The 25,367-nt window shown below is 37.5% G+C and overlaps 1 protein-coding gene across 4 annotated transcripts in view; it reads right to left on the minus strand.

Moving 5' to 3' along the window:
- Nucleotides 1-967: 967 nt before the first annotated feature.
- The window catches only part of SLC39A12 (solute carrier family 39 member 12), an 83,170-nt gene continuing 58,770 nt past the window's right edge, over nt 968-25,367 (minus strand). For 2 of the 4 annotated variants that reach the window (XM_025396627.1, XM_025396626.1), the window contains exon 13: nt 968-1,557. In XM_025396627.1, the coding sequence (XP_025252412.1) occupies nt 1,429-1,557 (129 nt within the window). In that variant the 3' untranslated portion in view covers nt 968-1,428. The remainder of the gene's footprint in view (nt 1,558-25,367) is intronic. The other 2 variants (XM_025396628.1, XM_025396629.1) reach the window with 1 other exon arrangement.

A 25,367-nucleotide genomic window follows, 5' to 3' on the forward strand; every position in this document is an offset into this window, starting at 1 on the left:
CTTTTTTTTTTTTTGGTAGAGATGAGGTCTTGCCATGTTGTCCAGGCTGGTTTCAAACTCCTGGTGGTCTCAAATGATTCTCCTGCCTCGGCCTCCAAAAGCATTGGGATTACAGGCATGAACCGCCATGCTTGGCCAATTTGTGCTTTTCATACATAAGTATTCTGGTTAATTCTTGTTTGTGCCAAAGTTTTAGAACGATTGCACTATCCAATGATGATGCATGGCCCTTGCTTAAATTAAGCTCTAAAGACAACTGGAGAAGAAATCCACCTCGTTTTGAAATCAAAGAAAGGTAGTTGAAAAAAAAATATTGTATTTGGGTAGGGCATAGCAAAACAACCACCACCACCAAAAAGCAAAAACAAACAAACAAAAGAACCTACTGGCGAGTAAGAGATAGGAGAGATGTTTTTGACTGAGCACCATGAGTCATTTCGGCAGTAAAATGGACTTTTTTCCCTTGTCAAGACATATCATTTAAAAAATAAGAAAAATATAAGGCATCCATTTTCTAAGAAAAATGACTAAAGCCAGGGTTGTTTTCTGTTTTAATACTTTCATTAGGTTATCAGTAAATTGCATGTTTTCATGAACTTACCTACTGAAATCCTGTTCAGGATTCTGTTTCCTCAGAAAGAAGATAAAATATATCTCACTTGTTAGTGAGATTATTCCCATAAATATCCTCTGTTAAATCTGTGAGAGTTTAGGCATTCATCTACTGCCTGACTCCAGTTTTGTTATTTTAAAAATTTTGAACTTCATCTTATGTTTCCAGCTCCCCTTGCCTGGAACAGATTTCATTTGACGACTTACATGGAAGAATGCTGACATGTTATCCTTTAGGCCTCCCAAGATGGCTTGTTCATGAGCGCTCTAGAGTCAGTGGGTGAACTATATATTGGGTTTTTAAGAGATGACTCAGAATCTGACATCCAGTAACAGAAGGTAATAAAAACCACCATATTAAAACTAGTCTTTATTACATTTGCTTGTCACTTAACTTGCTTACAGTTTATAATTGCACAGGGAAAAAAAATTAACATCAAAGAAGTAGCAGTTGATTTTATCCCAACAGGCATCTGTCCCCTTTAAATGCTACAAACAAACATTCTTTCTTAGGGAAAGAGTCTATTTTTTTAAAATTTACTAGAATTCATGCAGAATTTACCAACTACTTTTTAAAAAGCAAGAGTTTCATCATGGTGTTGGAAACCAAAGACAAAATTTCAATTAAGGACAGTCTGATACTTATATGTTTCCAAAAATAAAACTGCATTATAAAATTAATAAGTTAATGAATTGAAAGATACACACTTTGCCTAAGATAAAAAATTCTTAATTTAAAAATCACTATAGAGTGCAATGAAAGAAACAAAGTAAGACTATATAAATGCATTTTTGAAAGATGTTGATGATCCCAACTTATATTTTAATATTTTGCTCATATATAGCCAAGAGTAGGAGAGAAAGCCAACCTAGGATCAATCCAAAATTTTGCAGGAGAAACATCATCCAGGGTCGTTGTGTTTGAACATGAGTCATTTCAGGAAGCTAAAAAAAGAATAAAAAACCAGAATAAGATCCAGATATATTCAACTGCTGGGAAAAGCTTGGTGGGAAAACATGAGCGACTGTTATTCAGAACTTAATAACCTTTAAAATTCCCAAAACAGTTACAAAATGCTGAATACCTACTCTACCATGACTTTGAAATGTAAGCTAAAATTAAGCCATTTGATTGTGCTTATGAGGATCCCAGAATTGGCAGTCTTTTTTTTTTTTTTTTTTTTTTCTTTTCTTTTGAGGCAGGGTCTTTGCTCTGTCACCCAGGTTGGAGTGCAATGCCTGTGATCACATTTCACTGCTACCTCCTGGGCTCAAGCGATCCTCTCACCTCAGCCTTCCAGGTGCGAGCCACCGCGACCAGCTAATGTTTGCATTTTTTGTAGAGATGGGGTTTCCCTATGTTGCCCAGACTGGTCTCGAGCTCCTGGGCTCAAGCAGCCTGCCTGTTGCGGCCTCCCAAAGTGCTGGGGTTTATAGGCATGAACCACTGCACCTGGCCTTTGGCAGAAGTCTTAAAATGACATAGTTGCCAACCAAAAACAAGCCCAACTCTTACTTTTCAGAAAATGTTTAAATGTGAAGTAGATAATGCATGAAAGGTATTATTTTGGACTGTTCTTTTAGGTTTATAAAACTACTATATGCACGGGTTGATGTAAGGCATATATGTATATATGACCAAGCATATATACATATATATGGGGGGAAGGGAGGAAGAAAAGGAGAGAGAGAGGGATGACTAAGGTCTTCCTGATCTTTAGAACAGTGAGGACATTATCTCCTGTGGCTATATATATATTAACATATACACACACATATATACACACACATATATACATATATACACATATATATGATGTGTGTTTGTGTGTATATATATCTATATATATAAAATTTATTTTTTTGAGACAGTTTCACTCTGTCACCCAGGCTGGAGTGCAGTGGCGGGATCTTGGCTCACTGCAACGTCTGCCTCCCGGGTTCAAGCGATTCTCCTACCTCAGCCTCCTGAGTAGCTAGGACTACAGGCATGTGCCGCCACACTTGGCTGATTTTTTTGTGTGTTTTGGTAAAGACAGAGTTTCACTGTGTTGACCAGGCTGTCCTGTGGCTATATTTTATTCTCAGAGAAACACATGACAACTATTTCATGTTTGAGAAATGCCCTAACACCATTAAGAGGGAAAGGTTCACTCAAGCATGTATGTGAAGTGCCCCAAGGTGTATTTGTCTCAAATTATTTCAAAGCCCTCACCCTGAGGTCAGAGCAAGCATACCCCTTTCATTACACAGTCGTTTCTATTGGGGCACAGGCTCGGGTCAACAAGGACTGGAGATTTAACTCAATCTTGCCATTTTGGGCCAGATAATCCTTTTTTGTGAGACCCCTCTCCTGTCCATTAGAGGATGTGTAGCAGTATCTCTGGCTCCTGCTAGATGTCAGCTGTACCTCTGCCCCCAATCATGACAACCAAAAATGCCTCCAGACATGGTCAAATGTTCCCTGGGGGATAAAAATCACTTCCAGTAGAGAACAACTCAGATGATTTTATGGTTCAAATGAATGACCATGGACTTTAGGTTTATGGCAATAGAAAATGGTTTGACCCCCTGTTTTTTTTTTTTTTTTTAGAGATAGAGTTTCACTCTTGTCTCCTAGGCTAGAGTACAGTGGCACGATCTCGGCTCACTGCAACCTCTGCCTCCCGGGTTCTGGCGATTCTCCTGCCTCAGCCTCCCGAGTAGCTGGGACTATAGGCATCCACCACCATGCTTGGCTAACTTTGTATTTTTAGTAGAGACAGGGTTTTGTCATGTTGGCCAGGCTGGTCTTGAACTCCTGACCTCAGGTGATCCACCTGCCTTGGCCTCCCGAAGTGCTGGGATTACAGGCATGAGCCACCATGCCCGGCCAGGTTGACACATTTTTAAGTACATGGAAAGGAGCATCCTGAATGCTCTGTTTGAGCTATTTCTTCATCTTAGGTAGTTACTTCAATGGCATGAGTGTGGTTTACTATGACCCGCCATCTCACATCCCAGCATGGAGCAATGGACTCAATGACAAAGTAGGTTCCAGAACCACTCTCCTGGGTGGACCATTTTAAACAAATTACATGCCCTTTTCATGTCTTTATGCCATGTTTAAACATCCTATACATTAGAAAAATCTTATCTAATTCATCAATTATAAATTCAAAATGACATTTTGGAAAATCTATGGAATGTGGATAAAACATAGTCTATATTTTCAATTTTGTAGTAAAATGCCTTAGCAAGAAGCAGCTGAAATGTTTGATTTTATGTTTTATATATTACATATATGCTTTAAATTCCATTTATTTAATGTTTGAACTAGATGTAATTGTTACAAGTTGCTCATACAGTTAACAATGAATTTATGATGAACTTTCCCCATTTCTTCCTATGTAGTGAATGAGTATCTTTCATTTAGTAAATGCCTTGATATTAGCTCAACATTCACAGTGTTTTGGTTTCTAAATGCCTTGATATTAATTCAACATCCACAGTGGACATGGCAGAATTCTAGGTTATATTAAGGCTTATATGTGTAGGGAAGAAATAATACTTGTTCTCAAAGAGCTTGCATTTGATGGTACTCTTGAGGGATTAACAAGGTACATGCATTGGAATTTTCCAATACTTTTGTTTTCTTTCTTTTTTTTTTTTTTTTTTGATTCAGGGTCTCACGGTTGCCCAGGCTAGAGTACAGTGATGTGATCATAGCTCACTGTAGCCTTGAACTCTTGGGATCAAGCAATCCTCCCACTTCAGCCTCCTGAGTAGCTAAAACTGTAGGTGCACACTACCCTACCCAGCTAATTTTAAAATTTTCAGTAGAGACGATCTCTTGCTATGTTGCCCAGGCTGATCTCAAACACTGGGGCTCAACTGATCTTCCCGCCTCAGTCTTCCAAAGTGTTGGAATTACAGGCACAAGCCACTGCACTCAGCCCCAATACCTTTGCTTCTCAACAGTTTTAAGTATTTTTTAATAGTTTTCTCCAAAGCCAGACAACATAGGCCACCACCTTCCTTTATCCTAGTAAGCTGCATCTCAAACCACATCTGTGAGGAGACGCAGTTATACCATCTGTGGTCATTTACAGGCTCAAACTTTGATTAATCTAATTTCCAAATATGGAAGAAGACCTTGGGTAGTTCCCTCTCCTCCTCCTTCTCCTCATTTTTCAAACAAGATTATTAATTACCTTTGATAAAACATGGCTGAATTAACAGCATATCCCATCTCTGTCCCCACTGCCACGTGGCTGTTGTGTCTTTGATAAAGTACACAGTAGAAGTGGTTTCTGGAAAGGTTTTGTTGGCAATGACTTATAAAGTATAGGTCATCTATTGAGCCATCGTGCTTATTTCGGGTGGATTATTAAGGAGAAAAATATTTCAGGCAAGATAGAAGCATGGTAGTAAAAACGGTTCTGGTTCAAGAGATACAATTTGAGATGAATTTTCAAATCATCAGTATCTTCATGAACCTACATTTTAGAAAAGCTCATTTTTGAATTTCCATCTTTGCCTCACACTTCCAGGAAGGGTCTTTGGCTGGGGAGAAGTAGACCCTAGATTAGGGTCGATTTAATCACCAAAATGTTTTAGGTACAAAAACACAGAGCTAGAATTAATGTCTTGGAAATTATAGCAGAATTTCAAGCTGTTTCTGTTTTGACGAAATCCAAAAAATGTCCCAATTATTTTTATTTATTTATTTATTTATTTTTGAGACAGAGCTTCACTCTTCTCGCCCAGGCTGGAGTGCAGTGGCATGATCTCAGCTCACTGCAACCTCCCCACCTCCCAGGTTCAAGCAATTCTCCTGCCTCAGCCTCCCAAGTAGCTGGGATTACAGGCACATGCCACCACACCTGGCTAATTTTTGTGTTTTTAGTGGAGACTGGGTTTCACAATGTTAGCCAAGCTGGTCTTGACTCCTGACCTCAGGTGATCTGCCCACCTTGGCCTCCGAAAGTGCTGGGATTACAACATTGTCCCAAATTTTTAAAACAATTGTTCAATCTATTATTTTTCTCACTAGCGTAAGCTTATAAACCTGCTGCTTGCTTGGAGGATTTAATACCTATCAAATTGAATGTATCTTTTATGAGAGTCAGTGACCCTACTCCCAGTGAGAAAATCAAGAATTCTTTATTCTTGTATATAGATGACAGCATTATCCACCAGAAAACATCATGAATATTTTCACAACTCCAGAGGCAACATTTACATGGAATCCAATGTCTTCAGGAGTTGCAACAGGCTCCTGTATTTTTTTTAAATCAAAATAATGGACCCTATAACTTGCCATACAGTTAGCTGTGCCTTCTTCTTCTTTTTTTTTTTTTTTTTTTTTTTTTGAGATGGAGTCTCACTCTGTCACCAGGCTGGAGTGCAGTGGTGCGATCTTGGCTCACTGCAATCTCCACCTGCTGGGTTCAAGCAATTCCCCTGCCTCAGCCTCCCAAGTAGCTGGGACTACAGGCACGCACCACTATGCCTGGCTAAGTTTTTGTATTTTAGTAGAGATGGGGTTTCATCATGTTGGCCAGGATGGTGTCCATCTCCTGACCTCGCAATCCACCCACCTCGGCCTCCCAAAGTGCTGGGATGACAGGTGTGAGCCACTGTACCTGGCCTAGCTGTGCCTTCTAGCAGGACTTCTTTCCTGCCAGGTCTTTCAGGGTGTTCTGGCTACAAAGTCTTATGTGATACTTATTTGCCTTTCATTTACATCTATTTATCACATCCTTTCTTATATATTTTTCCCCCTTTTACTTCTCATAACCCTGCAAGTGATAAAACTATTCACTCATCTCAGTTTTGAAGAAACATTAGCTCAGAGAGGATAACAGCTCACCCACAGTCACATTGTTGTGATGTCAGAAGGAGGACAAGAAACCAGGTCTCCCCGTAAATGTAGTGAACATACAAATAACTGCAAAGAACAACTCTCTATCTGAAATTCACCCTTTCTATCTGAAATTCATCCTTGTCTATTATGACCAAGGGCAAATTGGTTTAATTAGAAAAAAATGGAAAATGTCAATGGCAGAAACGTCCCATTAGGCATAAAAGTGTCACTGCACTTAATGAAAATTTGATAAAATACATGATGCAATCAATAATGAATTAGTTATCAATAATCAATAATCAACACTTAATAAATCAATAAACAATAACAGCAAACATACCAACAGAAAATTAGGCAAAAGATACTAAACAGGTAATTCAAGAGGATGAAAATTAAATGGTCCAAAAAATTTTGGAAAAAGGTACAATCTATAATAATTTTTAGGCCAGGCACAGTGGCTCATACCTGTAATCCCAGCATTTTGGGTGGCCTAGGCTGGCGGATCATTTGAGGTCAAGAGTTTGAGACCAGCCTGGCCAACATGGTAAAACTCATACTCTATTAAATAATAAACACAAAAATTAGCCGGGCATGGTGGCAGGTGCCAGTCATCCCAGCTACTTGAAAGGCTGAGGCAGGAGAATCATTTAAACCTGGGGGGCAGAGGTTGCAGTGAGCCAAGACCGTGCCACTGCACTCCAGGCTAGGTGACAAGAGTGAGACTCCGTTTCAAAATATATATATATACACATATATATATATATATTTTCTATTATGCTATTATGCTGCCTTTGTTGTAAAAGATATCACAGTACTGGTTCTATGTTTTCAAGGCAGACAATATGTGTTTGAAAAGACTTGGCTGGGCGCAGTGGCTCATGCCTGTAATCCTAGCACTTTGGGAGGCTGAGGCGGGCAGATCACGAGGTCAGGAGATCGAGACTATCCTGACTAACACAGTGAAACTCCGTCTCTACTAAAAAAATACAAAAAAATTGAGCGGGTGTAGTGGTGGGCACCTGTGGTTCCAGCAACTCGGGAAGCTGAGGCAGGAGAATGGCGTGAACCTGGGAGGCGCCACTGCACTCCAGCCTGGGCGACACAGCGAGACTCCGTCTCAAAAAAAAAAAAAAAAGAAAGAAAAGAAAAGACTAAGTTTGCAACTAAGTTTGCAAGCTCATAGATATGGACAAACAGTGCAAATCAACATTTCAAAAAAAGTTTAATGAGATTCTCATCCTGATATAAAAGTTTCAATTTCAATTTTGGTGGCCTATGTGAACTTTCCATGTTCACACATAAATCAATTTGGTGGGAAACCCAGCTAAACCTGCTTTTGTGACAATACTTGGCTCTTTTTAGTATGATTATGGATGAACATATGAACCATAATATCTCCTAGATACCAAATACCAGAGAGTCCTACAGAAAGTCTTTCCAAGAGCTACAAATATGAAATGCCAAAACTCAAACCACATCTAATTACAGCTTTCCACCTTCTCTTAATCTCCATACATGTATATATTTTTCCATCATTTTAGCCAGTAAATTTTGAAGGAAAATAAAGGTTCATATGAATCAATTTTCAAGAGTATTTATTTTATTTCTTTGTTAGAAATTTAAAATTTCTGGCGAGAGTTTGAATGCCACCATTTCCCTCCTGAATTGCAAAAACAGAAGAAAAATCCCGTCTTCCTCCAGGGCAGTTAAGTCCTGTTATTGAGCAATTTTACTGATCTTGATTTATACTCTAAGAGTAGAGGAGGGAAAATGATGAAATAGAACATATTAACAATGACGTAAAGGTACAGAGAAAAAGGAGGACATTTTAGCAAAGTGTCTTGCGCAGAGGTAGTGCTAAGATAAATTTTCTTTAGATTTCTGCCAGAAACTTGGAAACCTTGAAGTAGAGAAGTAACTTCCTTTCTTACCACTATGTTTCACAAGTTGTCCAACCCAGATCAGTAGATACAAAGAGTTGTTAGTCAAGTAGTTGTAATTTTCTGGAAATAAAAAATCTTTAGCTAAAGTCCATCCCTTTGGTCTGCCATTGTTGAGTTCTTTTTTCAATTGTGAATCAAGGCACAGGTAAGAAATGCCTTAAAATGAAGCAGAGTCCACAAACTATGACTTATCCACAGAGAATGGTCCCCACAAGTTCTGTTACCTAATTGAAAACTACTTATGATGGCTAACTGCTAAGTAGCATTTCTGAACATTTTAGAAAGTGACATTAAGAAAATGTTTTGGTGGGGCGCGGTGGCTCACACCTGTAATCCCAGCACTTTGAGAGGCTGAGGTGGGTGGATCACCTGAGGTCAGTAGTTTGAGACCAGCCTGACCAGTATGGTGAAATCCCATCTCTATGAAAAACACAAAAATTAGCCAGGCATGGTGGCAGGTGCCTATAATCCCAGCTATTTGGGAGGCTGAGGCTGGAGGATTGCTTGAACCCGGGAGGTGGAGGTTGCAGTGAGCCAAGATCACACCACTGCACTCCAGCCTAGGTGACAGAGCAAGACTCCATCTCAAAAAAAAAAAAAAAAAAAAAAAAGAAAGAAAGAAAATGTTTTAAACTTGAGTCAATCCCTAAAACTGCATTCCTAGTCAAGTCGAAGCTTTAAAATAAATACTCATGAAGAAAATTAGGAGAACCATCAGGAAAGAAAGTAGACAAAATACCAGCATCTGGTCCTATGTGATAACTGTAAACTTGGGAGAATGTGTCACAAAGAAGGATGATCTATAACACATCCTCTGGAACTTGTATTTTGTCCCTCTTTCTTGTATATCTGAGTTTCAGACCCTCATGACAAGCAAAGGCTTCACTCTCCATTTCCATCGTAATCTGAAACTGGTTTCCTGTTGGCATCACTAAAGACCCATTATCAAATATTTCAACATTTACCTTTATTCATGATTCATAAATATACACACTGAAGAAGAAAGATCAGCCTCCAACGCTTCCAAGATAAAGATGTCAAAGAGCTTTCATTGATAAAATTTGCAATTCAAATATAGAAACAATATTCATTTACTGATGACATTTAGAGACGTCTCCCATGAAGGTAAGGTTGTACTTTAAGTATTTTTCTCTCTCAGGAATGCATAACTTCTGGCATTATGAACGTTTAGAAATGATTTGCTTCTCCATTCATAAAGTTCACTTAACTGACGTATGACATCTTTTTCCAAGAGGGGTCCTAAAAGTCATTGTGCACACGGAGGCAGGTATATATTTGCATTTGATAAGCACAACCATGATTGTTTCTAAGAAATGTGATAAAGAAGAAAACTCAGAAACTTCTCCTAAGGGCATTCTAAATATGCTTAATTTCTGGAGGAACACACATTCTGTGGGAGTCTCTAACTCCAGCCTATTTGTAAATGGCTTAGTTTGTCCTTGCAGAAGGCAAGCATTTAAGAACAAAATGGAACTGACGGTGCAAGTCACCATTTGGCTTACAAATGAGCAATTGCCACTCTGTCCTAACAAGTAAAGCTGATCAACTGAAAAATTAACAAGTCTTTTTAGATGCATCAGAGAAAGGTACACACTGTCTCAGACATTGGAGAGACAGCAGGTAGACTTAGACAATCACAACTTACCAGAGCAAAAGCCCAGTAGCAGAAACCTCTGCTAGAACCAGTCAGTGAAAGGTTAAGAAAATCTGACTGTAAAGAATGAATTGCTGAAAGCTCAGCCTGGACAACTCTGAGTTTAAAATTCCAGAAGACCCAATCATAGAAGGCCCCTAGATTTTGTGAGTTTTACCTCCAGGAGCTCCATGGGTTCTCACAGTGAAAACTGGAGAAAAATCTTCTTATACTTCTGGCAGGGGGAGAGGAAAAATAATCATCTTGAAATATACCAGAGCATTCTGCTCTTAACAAGATCTTCCCTCAGGGGAAACTGGTTAACCAGAGCCTAACTTGTTGGGGTTTTATCAAAGCCTAATCTACCTGTGGAAGGAAAATACCAAATTTCAGCCATTTCTAGCCATCCTGTCTTATTTGGGGGAAGAGATAATGAGAAACACTAATGAAGTTCATAGTCCAAGGCACAGGCTTACTGAAAGACTGAGATCTACCAAAGGACTATAGAGCCTTCTCCTTCCCATATGTATTCCTTAGTACCACATTACTAATGGCATATTTAGCACAATTCTGTTCACTCAGTACAACATGTCTACCTTTCAAACTACAGGACATGTTAAAAGGCAAAAAACGGTTTAAAGAAACTGAACAACCATCAGAATCAAAATCAGACATAATAGAAATGTTGAAATGATTGGACCAAGAGTTTTAAAATACTATGATTAATATGTTAAGGAACTTAATAAAAAAGGAGACAATATTCAAAACAGAAGGAAAATGTAAGCAGAAAAATGGAAATTGTTAGAAAAATAAAAAATAAATGCTAGAGATTAAAAACACTGTAACAAAAATGAAGAATGTCTTTGACGAGCTAATTAGTAGATTAGACATGGTTAAAGAGAGAATCTTTGATCTTGAGGATTTTACAAAACAAACTTGAAAAACAGAAAGCCAAAGAGAAAAAAAGGACTGAAAAAAGAAAACTCTGAACAGAATATCCAAGAACTTTGGGACAACTACAAAAGGCATAACATATTAGAAAGAGCAGAAAGAGGCAAAAACACCAGAAGGAATATTTGAAACAATACTGAGAATTTCTCCAAATTAATGTCAAATACCAAATTATAAATATAGGAAGCTCAAAGAACATCAAGCAGGAGATATGCTTAAAAAAACCCCTCTATCTATGCACATCATCTTTAAACTTCAGAAAACCTTGAAAGAAACCAGATGAAAAATGTATCTCACCTTTAAAGAAGCAAAGATGAGAAGCATCTGACTTCTCGGAAACTGTGCAAGCAAGAACTTAAATATTTAACTAAATATTCAAGTGAACTAAAATATTTAAAGTAAACTAAATATTTAAAGTGTTAAGAGAAAAAAACCACCCACCTAAAATCCTGCACCCTACTAAATTATATTTCAAAAGTGAAGGAGAAATAAAGACTCTCTCAGAAAACAAAAATAGAGGGAATTTGTTTGTTACCAGTAGCCATGCCTTATGAAAAATGTTAAAAATTCTTCAGAGAGAAGGGAAATGATACTGGTCAAAAACTTAGATCTACATAAAAAAGAATAGCACTTGAGAATGAATAAGGGAAAGTAAATAAAAACTTTTATTTTTCTTATTCTTAGTTGATCTAACAGATTACAGTTGTTAATTATTACAATATTGGATTCAATTATGTATGCTCATGTATAAGTAAAATGAATGAATATGTGATCCAAGAGACGGGAGGGAAGAATTAGAGATATTTTATACAAGGTACTTGCACTGCTTGTGAAGTAGCATATTATTTGAAAATAGACTTGGATTAGTTGTAAATGTATAGTGCAGCTCTAGCACAACCACTAAAATAAATTTTAAAAGCAGCATGATTTATATGCTAAAAATAAGAGAAAACAGAACCATGTAAAATGCTTCATTCGAAACCAAAAGGCAAAAAAGTGGGAAAGACAAAGACAGCAACAGACAACAAAGGTAATGAATAATAAACAGTAACAAATATGGTAGATACCGATTCAACTAAGCAGTCACTATAACAATTATCTAAATATACCAATTAAAAGACAGAGATTATAAGAGTGCATCAAGAAACGAGACCCAACTACATGCCATCTACAAGAAACATGCTTTAAATAAAAAGAAAATATAGATTGTAAGTAAAGGGTTAGAGAAAGGTATATAAGTGGTTGTAGTGATCTTAAATTTCAGACTGAGCAGAGTTCAGAGCAAGGATAGTTATGAAGGATACATGGTATATTACATAATGAAAAAATGATTTAATACTCCAGGAAAATACAAAATCCTTAATGTGCATGTATGTAACAAGACAGTATTAAAATATGTGAGACAAAAATGGATAGAACTACAAGGAAAAATAGATTTATTCACAACTAGATTTGAAGACTTTAGCATTCGTCCATCAGAAATGAACAGAGGGATTTTGGGTCAAGATGGCTCACTAGAAGTAGCTAGTTTGTGCTTCTCTGACAGAGAAGACATAGAGTGGCAAGTAAAGACTAGCTCCTCAACTAGATCATCCAGGAGAACATGTTTAGAATCATCAAGTAAGTAATGAGAGCCATTTAGAGTGGAGAAGAGTGAGAAAGGATAGCTGCCCACTAGGGATGAAGTGGAGCCAAGGCAGGGTCCCCACCAAGGGGAACATTAAGTGAGCAAGAGTGCCTGGGGACCCACACTTCTTCCATGGACCTTTGCAATCCTGGGCACAGGAGATCCCCCTGGCCTCCCCTCAGGTCCTCCAGACTGACATGGAGAGCTACATGGAGTCTGGGCAGAGCCGCTGTTCAGGCCCATGAGGAACCTCAAGGGCTTTAGATTCCTGAACACCATGGCACCAGCTGTCTTAGCTGCACCAAGAAGGGAAGCCAGGCTCTCTTGCAACCACAGTGCTGAGGAGCAGACAGACTACAGGCCTCACTTCCATCAACACCTTGCTGGGCAAAGCCGACTGACCTGGGACCCAGACACAGCCACCCCACCTCCACCTGGGCACTAGGGCCAGTAGCCACTCTGCATTTCTCTGGGATACTGATCCCAGAGGTAACCAACAGGCCTGTCCTTTTTGACACTGCTGCAGCCCCCACCCCTACTACCCTCAGGCTGCTGTTAGAGCAAAGAGACTAAGACTTGTAGGCCTCCAGTAAACCACAGTTGCCTTATGGAAAAGTGGTCAGACTGTTTTCCACACGGGTCCCTGTCTCTGCTACTCCTCACTGAGCAGCACCTCCTGACCTGGGTCTACAGCATAGCCTCCCTGCCCCAACCTGAGTACTTCAGTTGGTGGTGGCTCTGCATTTCTCTGGGGAGGAAATCCCAGAGACAACCCAGACTCTCAGCCATTGCTGCTACAGAGGAACTACCCTTGCTGCCCTTGGGCTGGAAGGAGAATAAAGACCCTGATCACTTTGCTCCTTTACCAGGCAGGGCCCCCAGATTGGGCTTGTAGTACGGCCACCCCACCCCAGTGAACATTCCCATTGGAAGTGGCTTTGTGTCTGTCCACCGTGGAGTTCCCAGAGGTAACTGACAGCCCCTCTGCCACTGCTGTAGCAGCAGAACCTTCCCTTACTAGTGCTACCTAGTCCCCTACCACCAGTCTGTGGAAGAACAAAATAACTGAGTGCTTTACTCGCTCCTCCAGCATAACCCAGCTGCCCTAGGAAGGAGAGGCCAGACTGTCTTCCCCATGAACCCTCTGACATCCCTGCTCTTTACCAGGCAGCTTGGGCTTGCAATGCAGCCACTCCACACTGGGCTGATCATTCTAATTGACAGCAGTTCTATGCTTCTCTTGGGTGGAGCCCCAAGAGACAAGTGAAAGGGCCTCCGTCATTGCCACTGTCAAGGTCCCCATCCCTGCTGCCCCCCAGCTGGGGAAGGAACAAAAAGCCTGAGCTTGCCCCAGGGCTGTGATGCACAGCCCCAGAGGGCCAAGCTGAGATCTGTGACAAGCACCCATGTAGGAGAGGAGCCTACACGCTCAGCACTGAGAAGGGGCATGGATGCAAACACAAGGAAATACAGAGGAACTAAGTGGCTAAGAGCCTGTCTACTGGTCATTACTCTTAAGCACCATATACTGGATTAGAGCCCAGATTTCAACACCAAAAATACTATGCTAATATAGACCTCTGTGAAACCAAGGACTAGAATTCAGCCACAAAAAAAGATCCTGCACAAAGCCTTGGCCCTCTGGAAACATCCAGAAATGAAGCTAACTGACCAGGCTCAAATTACGCTACAGTTAAAGAAACATAAGCCCACACAGATGCGAACAAACCAGAACAAGAACCCTGGCAACTCTAAAATCAGGAGTGTCTCCTTACATCCAAACTGCCATACTAGCTCCCCAGTAATGGCTGTTAACCAGAATGAAATGGCTGAAATGAAAGACCTAGAATTGAGAATCTGGATAGCAACAAAGATCATCGAGATTCAAGAGGAAGTTGAAACCCATTCCAAGAAATCTAAAGAATCCAGTAAAATGATTCAAGAGAATGAAAGATAAAATACCCATTTTAAGAAAGAATCAAAGTGAGCTGATAGAACTGAAAAACTCACTGTATAAATTTTGTAACACATTTGGAAGTATTAACAGCAGAATAGACCAAGATGAGGAAAGAATATCAGAGCTTGAAGAGTAGTTCTTCGAATTAACTCAGTCAGACAAAAATAAAGAAAAAAGAACTAAAAAAAATAAACAAAATCTCTGAGAAAAATGGGATTATGTAAAGAGATAAAATCTATGACTCATTGGCATTCCCGAAAGACAGGGAGAAGAAGCAAGCAAATTGGAAAGCATATTTGAGGATACTGTGCATGAAAATTTCTTCGACCTTACTACAGGGGTTGACATTCAAATTCAGAAAATTCAGAGAAGAAAACCCTTGCAAGACACTATATAAGACAACCATCCCCAAGACACATAGTCATCAGATTCTTCAAGGTCAATGCAAAAGAAAATATATTAAAGGCAACTAGAGAGAAGGGGCAGGTCACCTACAAAGGGAAACTCATCAGACTAACAGAAGATTTTTCAGCAGAAACACTGCAAGCCAGAAGATGTTGGGGGCCTAATGAAGAATCCTTAAAGAAAAGAAATTTCAACCAACAATTTCATATCCAGCAAAACTAAGCTTCATAAGTGAAGGAGAAATAAAATCCTTTACAGACAAGCAAATGCTAATGGAATTTGTAACCACCAGATCTGACTTACAAGAGGTCCTTAAGGAAGGGCTAAGCAGAAATGAAAGACCATTACCAGACACCACACAAACACACTCAAGTACATAGACTACTGACTCTATAAATCAAATACACAATGATGTCTACATAACAACCAGCTAACAACACGATGACAGGATCAAATCCATACATATCAATATTAACCTTGAACATAAACAGGCTAAATGTCCCACTTAAAAGGCACCGAGTGGTAAGCTGGATAAAGAAGCAAGACCTAAATGTATGCTTTCTTCGAAGAGACCCATCTCACATGCAAGAACACCCACAGACTCAAAGCAAAGGGATGGAGAAATATCTATTAAGAAACAGAAATCAGAAAAGAGCAGGGGCTGTTATTCTTATCTTAGACAAAACAGACTTTAAGCCAACAATGATCAAAAATGACAAAAAAAAAAAAGGGCATTACATAATGATAAAAGGTTTGATTCAACAAGATGTAATTATCCAACCAATGGAACAGGTTAGAAAACACAGAAATAAAGCTGTACACTTACAATGATCTGATCTTTGACAAAGCAGACAATAACAAGCAGGAAAGGACTCTATTCAATAAATGGTGCTGGGATGACTGGCTAACCATGTGCAGAAGATTGAAACTGGACCCCTTTCTTTCACCATATACAAAAATCAACTTGAGATGGATTAAAGACTTAAATGTAAAACCTAACACTACAAAAATTCTAGAAGAAAACCTAGCAAATACCATCCTGCATATCAGTCTTGGCAAAGATTTCATGACAGACACTCCAAAAGCAATTGCAAAAAAATTCAAAAGTTGACAAGTGGGACCTCATTAAACTAAAGATCTTCTGCACAGCAAAATAAACTCTCAACTGAGTAAACAGACAGCCTATAGGATGGGAAAAGTATTTGCAAACTATCAATCTAAGAAAGGTCTAATATCTAAAATCTATAAGAAACTTAAATAAATTAACAAGCAAGAAACAAATAGCCCCATTAAAAAATGAGCAAAGGACAGGAACAGACATATCTCAAAAGATGACGTACACATGGCCAACAAGCATATGAAAAAATGCTCTATATCACTAATCATTAGGGAAATGCAAATCAAAACCACAATGATACACCATCTCATACCCATTAGAATGGCAATTATTAAAAAGTTAAAAAACAGCAGATACTGGTGAGGTTGCAGAGAAAGAGAATGCTAATATACTGCTGGTGAAAATGTAAATTAGTTCAGCCACTGTGGAAAATAGTCTAGAGATTTCTTAAAGAAGTTAAAATAGAACTACCATTCAACCCAGCAATCCCATTACCGGCTATATATCCAATAGAATATAAATCATTCTACCATAAAGACACATGCACCCATATGTTCATCACAGCACTATACACAGTATCAAAGACATAGAATCAACCTAAATGCCTGACAATGGTGGAGTGAATAAAGAAAATATGGTACAAATACACCATGAAATACTATACAGCCATAAAAAAGAAAGACTGCATCTTTTGTGGCAACATGGATGAAGCTGGTGGCCATTATCCTAAGTGAATTACAACAGGAACAGAAAACCAAATACGACATGTTCTCACTCATAAGTGGGAAATAAATACTGACACAAAGAAGGGTATAATAGATATTAGGGCTTACTTAAGGTGAAGGGTGAGGATTGTAAAACTACCTATTGGGTATTACGTTGATTGCCAAGGTGACAAAATTATCTGTATACCAAATCCCAACAATATGCACCTTACCCATGTAACATACTTGCACCTGTATCCCTTGAACCTAAAAAAAAATTGGAAGATAAATAAATGAATAGATCTAGCAGGCAGAAAATCTGTAGACATAGTTGAAGTCAGCAGGACATCAATCAGTTGGACATCATTGACATCTATAGACTACTTTATCCAATAAGAGCAGATTGCAAATTCTTTCCCAGCTCATGTGGAACATTCACCAAGATAGACCACATTCTGGGCTATAAGACTGACTTTAACAAATTTAAAATAATAGAAGTCATACAATTTCTATTCTTAGGTCATATGGATTAAACTAGAAATCAATAACAGAAAGATAGCTGGAAAATACCAAAAGAACTGGAGATTGAATAACATACCTTTAAATAACACATGAGTTAAGAAAGAAATCTCAAGAGAAACTAAAAACGTTTTGAATGAATGAAAATAAAAATAAAATTTATTAAAATTTGTGAGACAAGAGTGAAAGTGGTGCTCAAAGGGAAATTCAGAGCATTGGATTTCAGAAAAGAATCAGAAATTATATATATCACAAAGCAATAAAGATCTAAACTCAATATTCAAAGCTTCCTTCTTAGGAAACTGGAAAAAGATGAGCAAACTAAATCCAAAAGTAAGCAGAAGAAAATAATGAAAGAGCAGAAATTAATGAAATTAAAATCAGGTAATCAATATAGATATTCAACAAAGCCAAATCCGGTTCATTGAAAAGATTAATAAAATAGATGAGCCTCTAGCTAGGCTAACAAAAAAAAAAAAAAAAAAGGAGAGAAGATACAAAGTATTGATACTGGAAATCAAAGAGAGGATGTCACTACAGATTCTGTGAACATTCAAGGATAATAAAGAAATATCAGGAGCAAATCTATGCCCCCAAATTTGATAACATAGATGAAATGGACAAATTCTCTGAAAAACACAGTCAGCTAAAACCCACACAAGAAGGAACAGACAATTTGAATAGGCCTTTATCTATTAAAGAATTTGAATTAATAATCAATAACCTCCCCAAACAGAAATCACCAGGCCCAGATGGGCTCACCAATGACAAAACAGTTTAGGAAAAAATTTTACCAATTCTCTAAAATCTCTTTCAGAAAGCAGAAGTAGAAGGAATATTTCCTAACTCCATTTTGTAAGACTAGCATTACCCTAAGAACAAAACCAGGCAAAGACATTACAAACAAAGAACACCAACAGATCAACTACAGAGCAATACTTCTCAAAAATATAGATGCAAAAATGCTGAACAAAGTATCAAAATCAATACCAACAATGTACAAAAGGAATTATAACTACAATCAAGGGGGGTTTATTCCAGGTATACAAGGCTGATTCAACATTTGGAAATCAGTTAACATAATCTATCACATCAACAACTAAAGAAAAAAAATTACGTGATCATATCAATAGGTGTAAGAAAAGAATTTGACAAAATCCAACATTCAGTCATGATAAAAACTCTCAGTAAACTAGGAATGAAGGTAATTTCCTCAACTTGATAAAGAACATTTACAAAAACCTGTAGCTAACATATACCTAATGGTGAGAAACCAGAAGCTTTCCCAGTAAAATCCGAAGAAAGGCAAGGATGAGCCCTCTTACCGCTGCTTCTCAATATCATACTGGAAGTTCTGGCTAATGCAATAAGATAAGAAATGGAAATAAAAGACATGCAGATTAAAAACAAAGAAATAAGACTGTCTTTGTTCACAGATGACATGATAACTATAAAGAAAATCTAAAAGATTCAACAAAAAAGCTCCTAGATCTGATAGTCAAGTATAGCAAGATTGTGGAATACATGGTTAATATTCAAAAGTCAACTGCGTTTCTCTACATTGTCAGTGAACCGGAGAAATTTAAAGTTAAAAAGCCATTACCATTTACATTTGCACTTCCAAAAATGAAACACCCAGTTATCAATCTAACAAAATGCCCAAGATGTATATGAGGAAAACTACAAAACTCTGACAAAGGATATCAAAAAACTAAACAAATGGAGAGGTATTCCATGTTCAAGGATAGGAAGACTGTATATCCTCAAGATGTCAGTTATTTCCAATTTGATTCAATTCAATCCAAATCAAAGTCCCAGCAAGTTATTTAATGGGTATCAACAAACGAATTTTAAAGTTTACATGGAGTGGAAGAAATCCATAGTAGCCAACTCAATATTAAAGACTGACACTGAAAAATATTGGAGAGCTGACACCACCTGACTTCAAGACTTACTATAATGTTACAGGAATCAAGACACTACTGTGTTGCTAAAAGAATAGACAAATAGATCAATGGCACATAACAGAGAGTCCAGAAATAGGCCTATATAAATAGAGTGAGCTGATCTTTGATAAAGGAGTAAAACACAATAAAATGGAGCAATGGCCTCTTTTCAAAAAACAGTGCTGGAATAACCTGAAATCCACTTATAAAAAAAGTGAATCTAGACACAGTCTTTCTTCACAAAAAGGTGGATGGATCATGAGGTCAGGAGTTCGAGACCAGCTTGGCTAACATGGTGAAAGCCCGTCTCTACTAAAAATACAAAAATTAGCCGGGCGTGGAGGCATGCACCTGTAATCCTAGCTACTCAGGAGGCTGAGGCAGCAGAATTGCTTGAACCCAGGAGGCAGAGGTTGCAGTGAGCCGGATCGTGCCACTGCACCCCAGCCTGGGTGACAGAGCGAGACTCTGTCTCAAAAAGAAAAAATTAATTCACAATAAAGCATAGACCTGAATTAAAAATGCAAACCCATAAAAATCCTAGAAGATTATGATAAAAGAAATCTAGGTGACCTTAGGTATAGCAATGACTTTTCAGACAAGATGCTAAAGACATGATCTATGAAAGAAAGAATTCATAAGCTGGGCTTCATTAAAATTAAAATGTATTTTTAAAAATATATAAGTAGATAATTTATTTGGGCCAAGCTTCAGGATTGCAATCCAGGAGCATAGATTCAAGTTGCCCTAAATATATACTCCCAAAATTAAAACCTCAGTTCGGTGAAAGACAATGTCAAGAGAATGAGAAGATAAGCCACAGACTGGGGAAAACATTTGCAAAACATTATCTGATAAAGGAATCGTATCCAAAATAGACAAGGAACTTTTAAAAGATAATAGGAAAACAGACAATTTCCAATTAAAAATGGGAAGACCTGAGTAGAGACTCCCCAAAGATGTATGATGGCAAGTAGTCATATAAAAAGATGCTTAGCATTTTATGTTATTAGGGAATTGCAAATTACAACAACAATGAAATACCTCTATACACCTATTAGAATGGCCAAAACCCACAACACTGACAGCAACAAGTGCTGGTAAGGATGTAGAGCAACTGGAACTCTCATTCATTGCTGATGGAAATGCCAAACGGTACAGCTACTTTGGAAGACAGTTTGGCAGCTTCTTACTTAACTAAACATACCCTTATCATACGATCCAGCAATCATGTTTCTTGGCATTTCCTCAACAGATTTGAAAATGTTTGTTCACACGAAAACCTGCTCACGTGTATTTATAGCAGCTTAATCCATAATTACCAAAATTTGGAAGGAACCAAATTTGGATGTCCTGCAGTAGGTAAATGGATAAATGGTGATGCATCCAGACAGTGAAATATTATTCTGCACTAAAAAGAAATGAACTATCAAACTGTAAAAAGACAGAGGAAACTCAGATTTGTATTATGAAATGAAAGAAGCTAATTTGAAAAGGCAGCATACTGTATCATTACAGCTATATGACATTCTGAAAAAGGCAAAACCATGAAGACAGTAAAAATAGTAGTGGTTGACAGGGATTTGGGGGAAGGAGGAATAAATATGCAGAAGACAGGGGACATTTAGGCAGTGCAACTATTCCGTATGATACAATGGTGGGTATGTGTCATCGTCCATTTGTCAAAACCCATAGAATGTATAAAACCAAGAGTGAAATCTAACATTAACTATGGACTTTGAGTGATAATGTGTTAAGGTATGTTCGTGAATTGTAACAGATGTATCATTGCGTTGCAGGATGTCTATTGTGGGGTGGTTGTGCGTGTGTAGAGACAAGGGACTTAAAAATAAAGTTTAAAAAAAATCAATTTTTCAGTCACACTAGCCTCATTCAAGGCACAATAGCCACATGTAACTACTGGGCACCATTTGGATAGTGTAGGTAAAAAAAAAAAAAGTTGATTATTTATCTTTAGAAGCACTCTTAACTAGAGTTACACATCCACTTTGAGAAGAATCATCATGATTATGATTCATTCTGTACTTTTGTGTCTCACCCATATAGTTCTGTTACTCTAAAAATTTGTTAAAAATAAAAAATAAGGAAAAACTAAAGCATATTTCAAGTTACTGGAGTGTTTGATGTCTAGGGCCCAACTAGACTGTGCTTTTTCACAGTCTTTTGTTGATGTTCAGGACAAGATTTAGTCCAAGCACTTTCCACAATATTATACCACCAATACATCTAGATTTTTTTCCCAAATGTGATCACTATTATGAAGAGTCACTGGAACATCTCCCTAATATCAAACACAGAGAAAAAAATGAAAAAAGTATTTTGAGTATTCACTTATTCACATATTGAGAACAATGTTAATAAGGCATTCAGCTAATTTTTATCTCAATTTTTAGAGTCTTTTGATGATTATTGATAACATGTCAACTAAAAATGATTACAAAGAGACATGTAATAGTCTTTCCATTAAACAGATATATAGGTAGATAGATTTAATATGGTTCTTAGTGGCACCCAAAAGTTTATACAGTTTTTGCCCAACCTAATAATCTGTATAATCCTTTATCCACGCAGTGTCTCCAAGAAAATTTACTGAAAAATTCATCTATGAGATCACAACTTGCTGAAAAATTGGTAAATTAGGAAGACTGTTTGGCCTTTATAAATCCAAAATGTACATGAACTGGCTGAATTAGTCTTTCTTCTTCCATACATCCTCTAGCCATCTTGCTAGTTGTAGTGCTTCACCATGAAATCAATCACACTACATTTTACTTGTCTTCCAGACAGTTAGAAACATGAAACCGCACACAGGTTGTATCTTCACAGCTGTGATCATCATGATGCTCAAACTATAGATGCATTAGATTTGTAAACCTATATTAGTCCTAACAAGCAAGCCAGTTTGTACCTGGCATTCACTATCACAAACTTTAAGGAAATACCAGAAAAGTTGCTCTAGTGAACAAGAAAAAATTCAAGTAAGGATTGATTTTGTCACATAGCACAAGGACTTAAAAAGTCATGATCACTTCTAACATTGAAAGACAACAGAGATTTCATTTATTTATTGTCATAAATGCATATTTCTCTATTCATACAACTTAAAATTGAAGAAGGGAAAAACAGACCCTGAATGAGATAAATTTTGATTTCTGTTTCCAGTGGGTTTCAAAAACAAAACAAGAGAAAAGGGCTTATGTGATTGTTGGGGAATCCTTTTGACTTGTAAATGTGTCTTTAATGTACACATTTTTACGCATTATTGCATTATATTTTTTAAAATACTGCTTGTAGAACACATCTTTCCATTAAATAATAATTTGTTAAGCAGTAGGTATATATTTTTTCACTCCCAAGATGTTAAAACAAAATCCAAATATATAAATTTAGCAAAGTTGAAAGACAAACACACAAAATTAGTTGCATTTATAAACACAAACAACGAACAATCCAAAAAAGAAATGAAAACAAATTTACTTACAATATCATCAAAAAGAAAAAAATACCTAGAAATAAAATTAACCAAGAAAGTGAAAGACTTGTACACTGAAAACTATAAAACATTGCTGAAAGAAATTAAAAACAAATAAATGGAAAGACATCTCATGTTCATGGATTGGAAAATTTAGTATTATTAAGATATCAATACTACTTAAAGTATAGACTAAAGGTAATCTCTAGCAAAATCCAATCACTTTTTTTTTTAAAAAAAATAGAAAAATTAACCCTAAAATTCATATGAAATCTCAAAGGATCCTCAAATAGCCAAAACAATCTTGAATACTAGTAAATTTGGAGATCTTAGATTTCCTGATTTCAAAACTTAGTACAAAACTAGAATAATCAAATGAGTGTGGTACTGGCTACAGACAGACATATAGACCAAGAAAATAGAATAGAGAGCCCAGAAACAAAGTCTTGCACATGTGATCAATTGACTTTCAACAGGGTGCCAAAACCATTCAATGGACAAAGGACAGTCCTTTCAACAGATGGTGCTGGGGAAACTGGATATACACATTCAAAAGAACAGGCTGAACATGGTGGCTCATACTACAGTCTCAACACTTTGGGAGGCCAAGTCAAGAGGATCACTTGAAGCCAAGAGTTCAAGACAAGCCTGGGCAACATAGTGACACCCCAAATCTACAAAAAAAATTTTTTTTTTTAATTAGCTGGGCATGGTGGCATGTGCATATAGTTCCAGTTACTTGGGAGGTTGAGGTAGGAGAATCACTTGATCCTAGGAGATCAAGGCTACAGTGAGCTATGATCATGCCACTGCTCTGCAGCCTGGGCAACAGAGCAAGACTCTGTCTCTAATAATAATAATAATAATAATAACAACAACAATAATAAAGTTGGATGTTTACCTAACACCATATACAAAAATTAACTTAAATTGGATCAGACCCAAACATGATAGCTAAAACGCTAAAATTCTTAGATTGCTTTAACTGTTTAGCTTTTTAGCTTATTGTGATATATTTTGCTTATTGTAATGTGCTGATTAACTACTTATCTTTTTAACTTATTGTAATATCATTGTTTAGCTTTTTAGCTTATTATAATATAAAGATTATAGTATTACAATATTTTTAATAAAGCACCATTTAGGGTAGATCTAAGAACCTATGTGACAATAAGAGATGTCACTTGCTGCCTGGTAAATATTCATTGTCATTACTTTCCACTATAAAACATGAAATTCTGAGTTTTGTTTAGATCTCAAAGTCCCTGAGCGTAAACTCAGTTCTCATGTCCTCACGCTTCATTAAGAACTACAAACTAATCAATATTTGCGGGATTGAAGCCCCTTTTTTTGATTGAAGCTACTTAGGAGGCTGGAGTGCAGTGGTGTGATCTTGGCTCACTGCAACCTCCGCCTCCTGGGTTCAAGCGATTCTCCTGCCTCGGCCTCCTGAGAAGCTGGACTACAGGTGTGTGCCACCACGCCCAGCTATTTTGTGTTTTTAGTAGAGAAGCAGTTTCATTATGTTGGCCAGGATGGTCTCGATCTCTTCACCTTGTGATCCACCTGTCTCCGCCTCTCAAAGTGCTGGGATTACAGGTGTGAGCCACCGCGCCCAGCCGCCCTTTCAATAGACTGCAGGGTTTTCTACTTCTAATTTATTTGTGATAGTTTGCTGTAAACAAGACGGAGGGAAGTCTGGAGTGTCTTTCTTTTAATGAACCTGGCTGACCCTCTAATTGGACCTTGGTGGAGACGGTTACGTATGCACAGAGATGAGCTTTTATCAGCCACAGAGTCTTAAAAAGACCCTCCAGGATTTCTCTTTCTACAACATTCTGGAGAATAAACATCTTCTCTGGAATGTTTGCTTACAAATACTGTATCAATTCTTGCTTTTAACAATCTTCTGAGAGTTGAATCCAAATAAAAGTTTGGTTATGGCTATCTTGCGCTTTTCCTTTTTTTCATGGAATTCATTTTTTTGGTTGTCCCTTTTGACATCAATCAAAAGAGGGATGTTACACTATGTTCTATTTTAGAATCATATTTGATTAGTAATAGTAGAATCCTCAACACTCTGTTGACTCAAGAATTTCCTGAAATTGGGAGGTTCGTTCCCGCTGTTTTGAATTTAGGTCTTTTTCAACTAGTATTTATGTTCAATAAACAACATAACATAGCTGTTTTAACCTTCCTTATTATTCACGAAAGCAAAGACCACAGCTCTCAGCTTATGTGGGACAGCCAACCTGGAGGCTTTTCTCAAGGTTATTTTAAAATCTTCAGCTTTAAAAATTGTATTTGCTGAATAATTCAAATGCAGAATCTTATATGTCTATCACTTCCCAATGGGATCTTCCCAAGGCAATTCATGAAGCAGTTTGCAGCAGAAGATAAATTAATTTTTTTTTGAAAACTGTGAGTTATAAGATAAAGAGCACATCACTGTCACACACAATTAGGAGAGACAAAGATGTTACCTGCTTTAAACTTGTATTTAACAATTCTCTTCTCCTTTTTTTCCTTAGGGGAAGTGATTCAGTTAGACAAATTCTTAGTGGTAAAGCTCAGCAAAGACAGACGTCAGC

Source organism: Theropithecus gelada, chromosome 9 (assembly GCF_003255815.1).
Source record: "Theropithecus gelada isolate Dixy chromosome 9, Tgel_1.0, whole genome shotgun sequence".
In the NCBI taxonomy this organism is placed as follows: domain Eukaryota; kingdom Metazoa; phylum Chordata; class Mammalia; order Primates; family Cercopithecidae; genus Theropithecus; species Theropithecus gelada.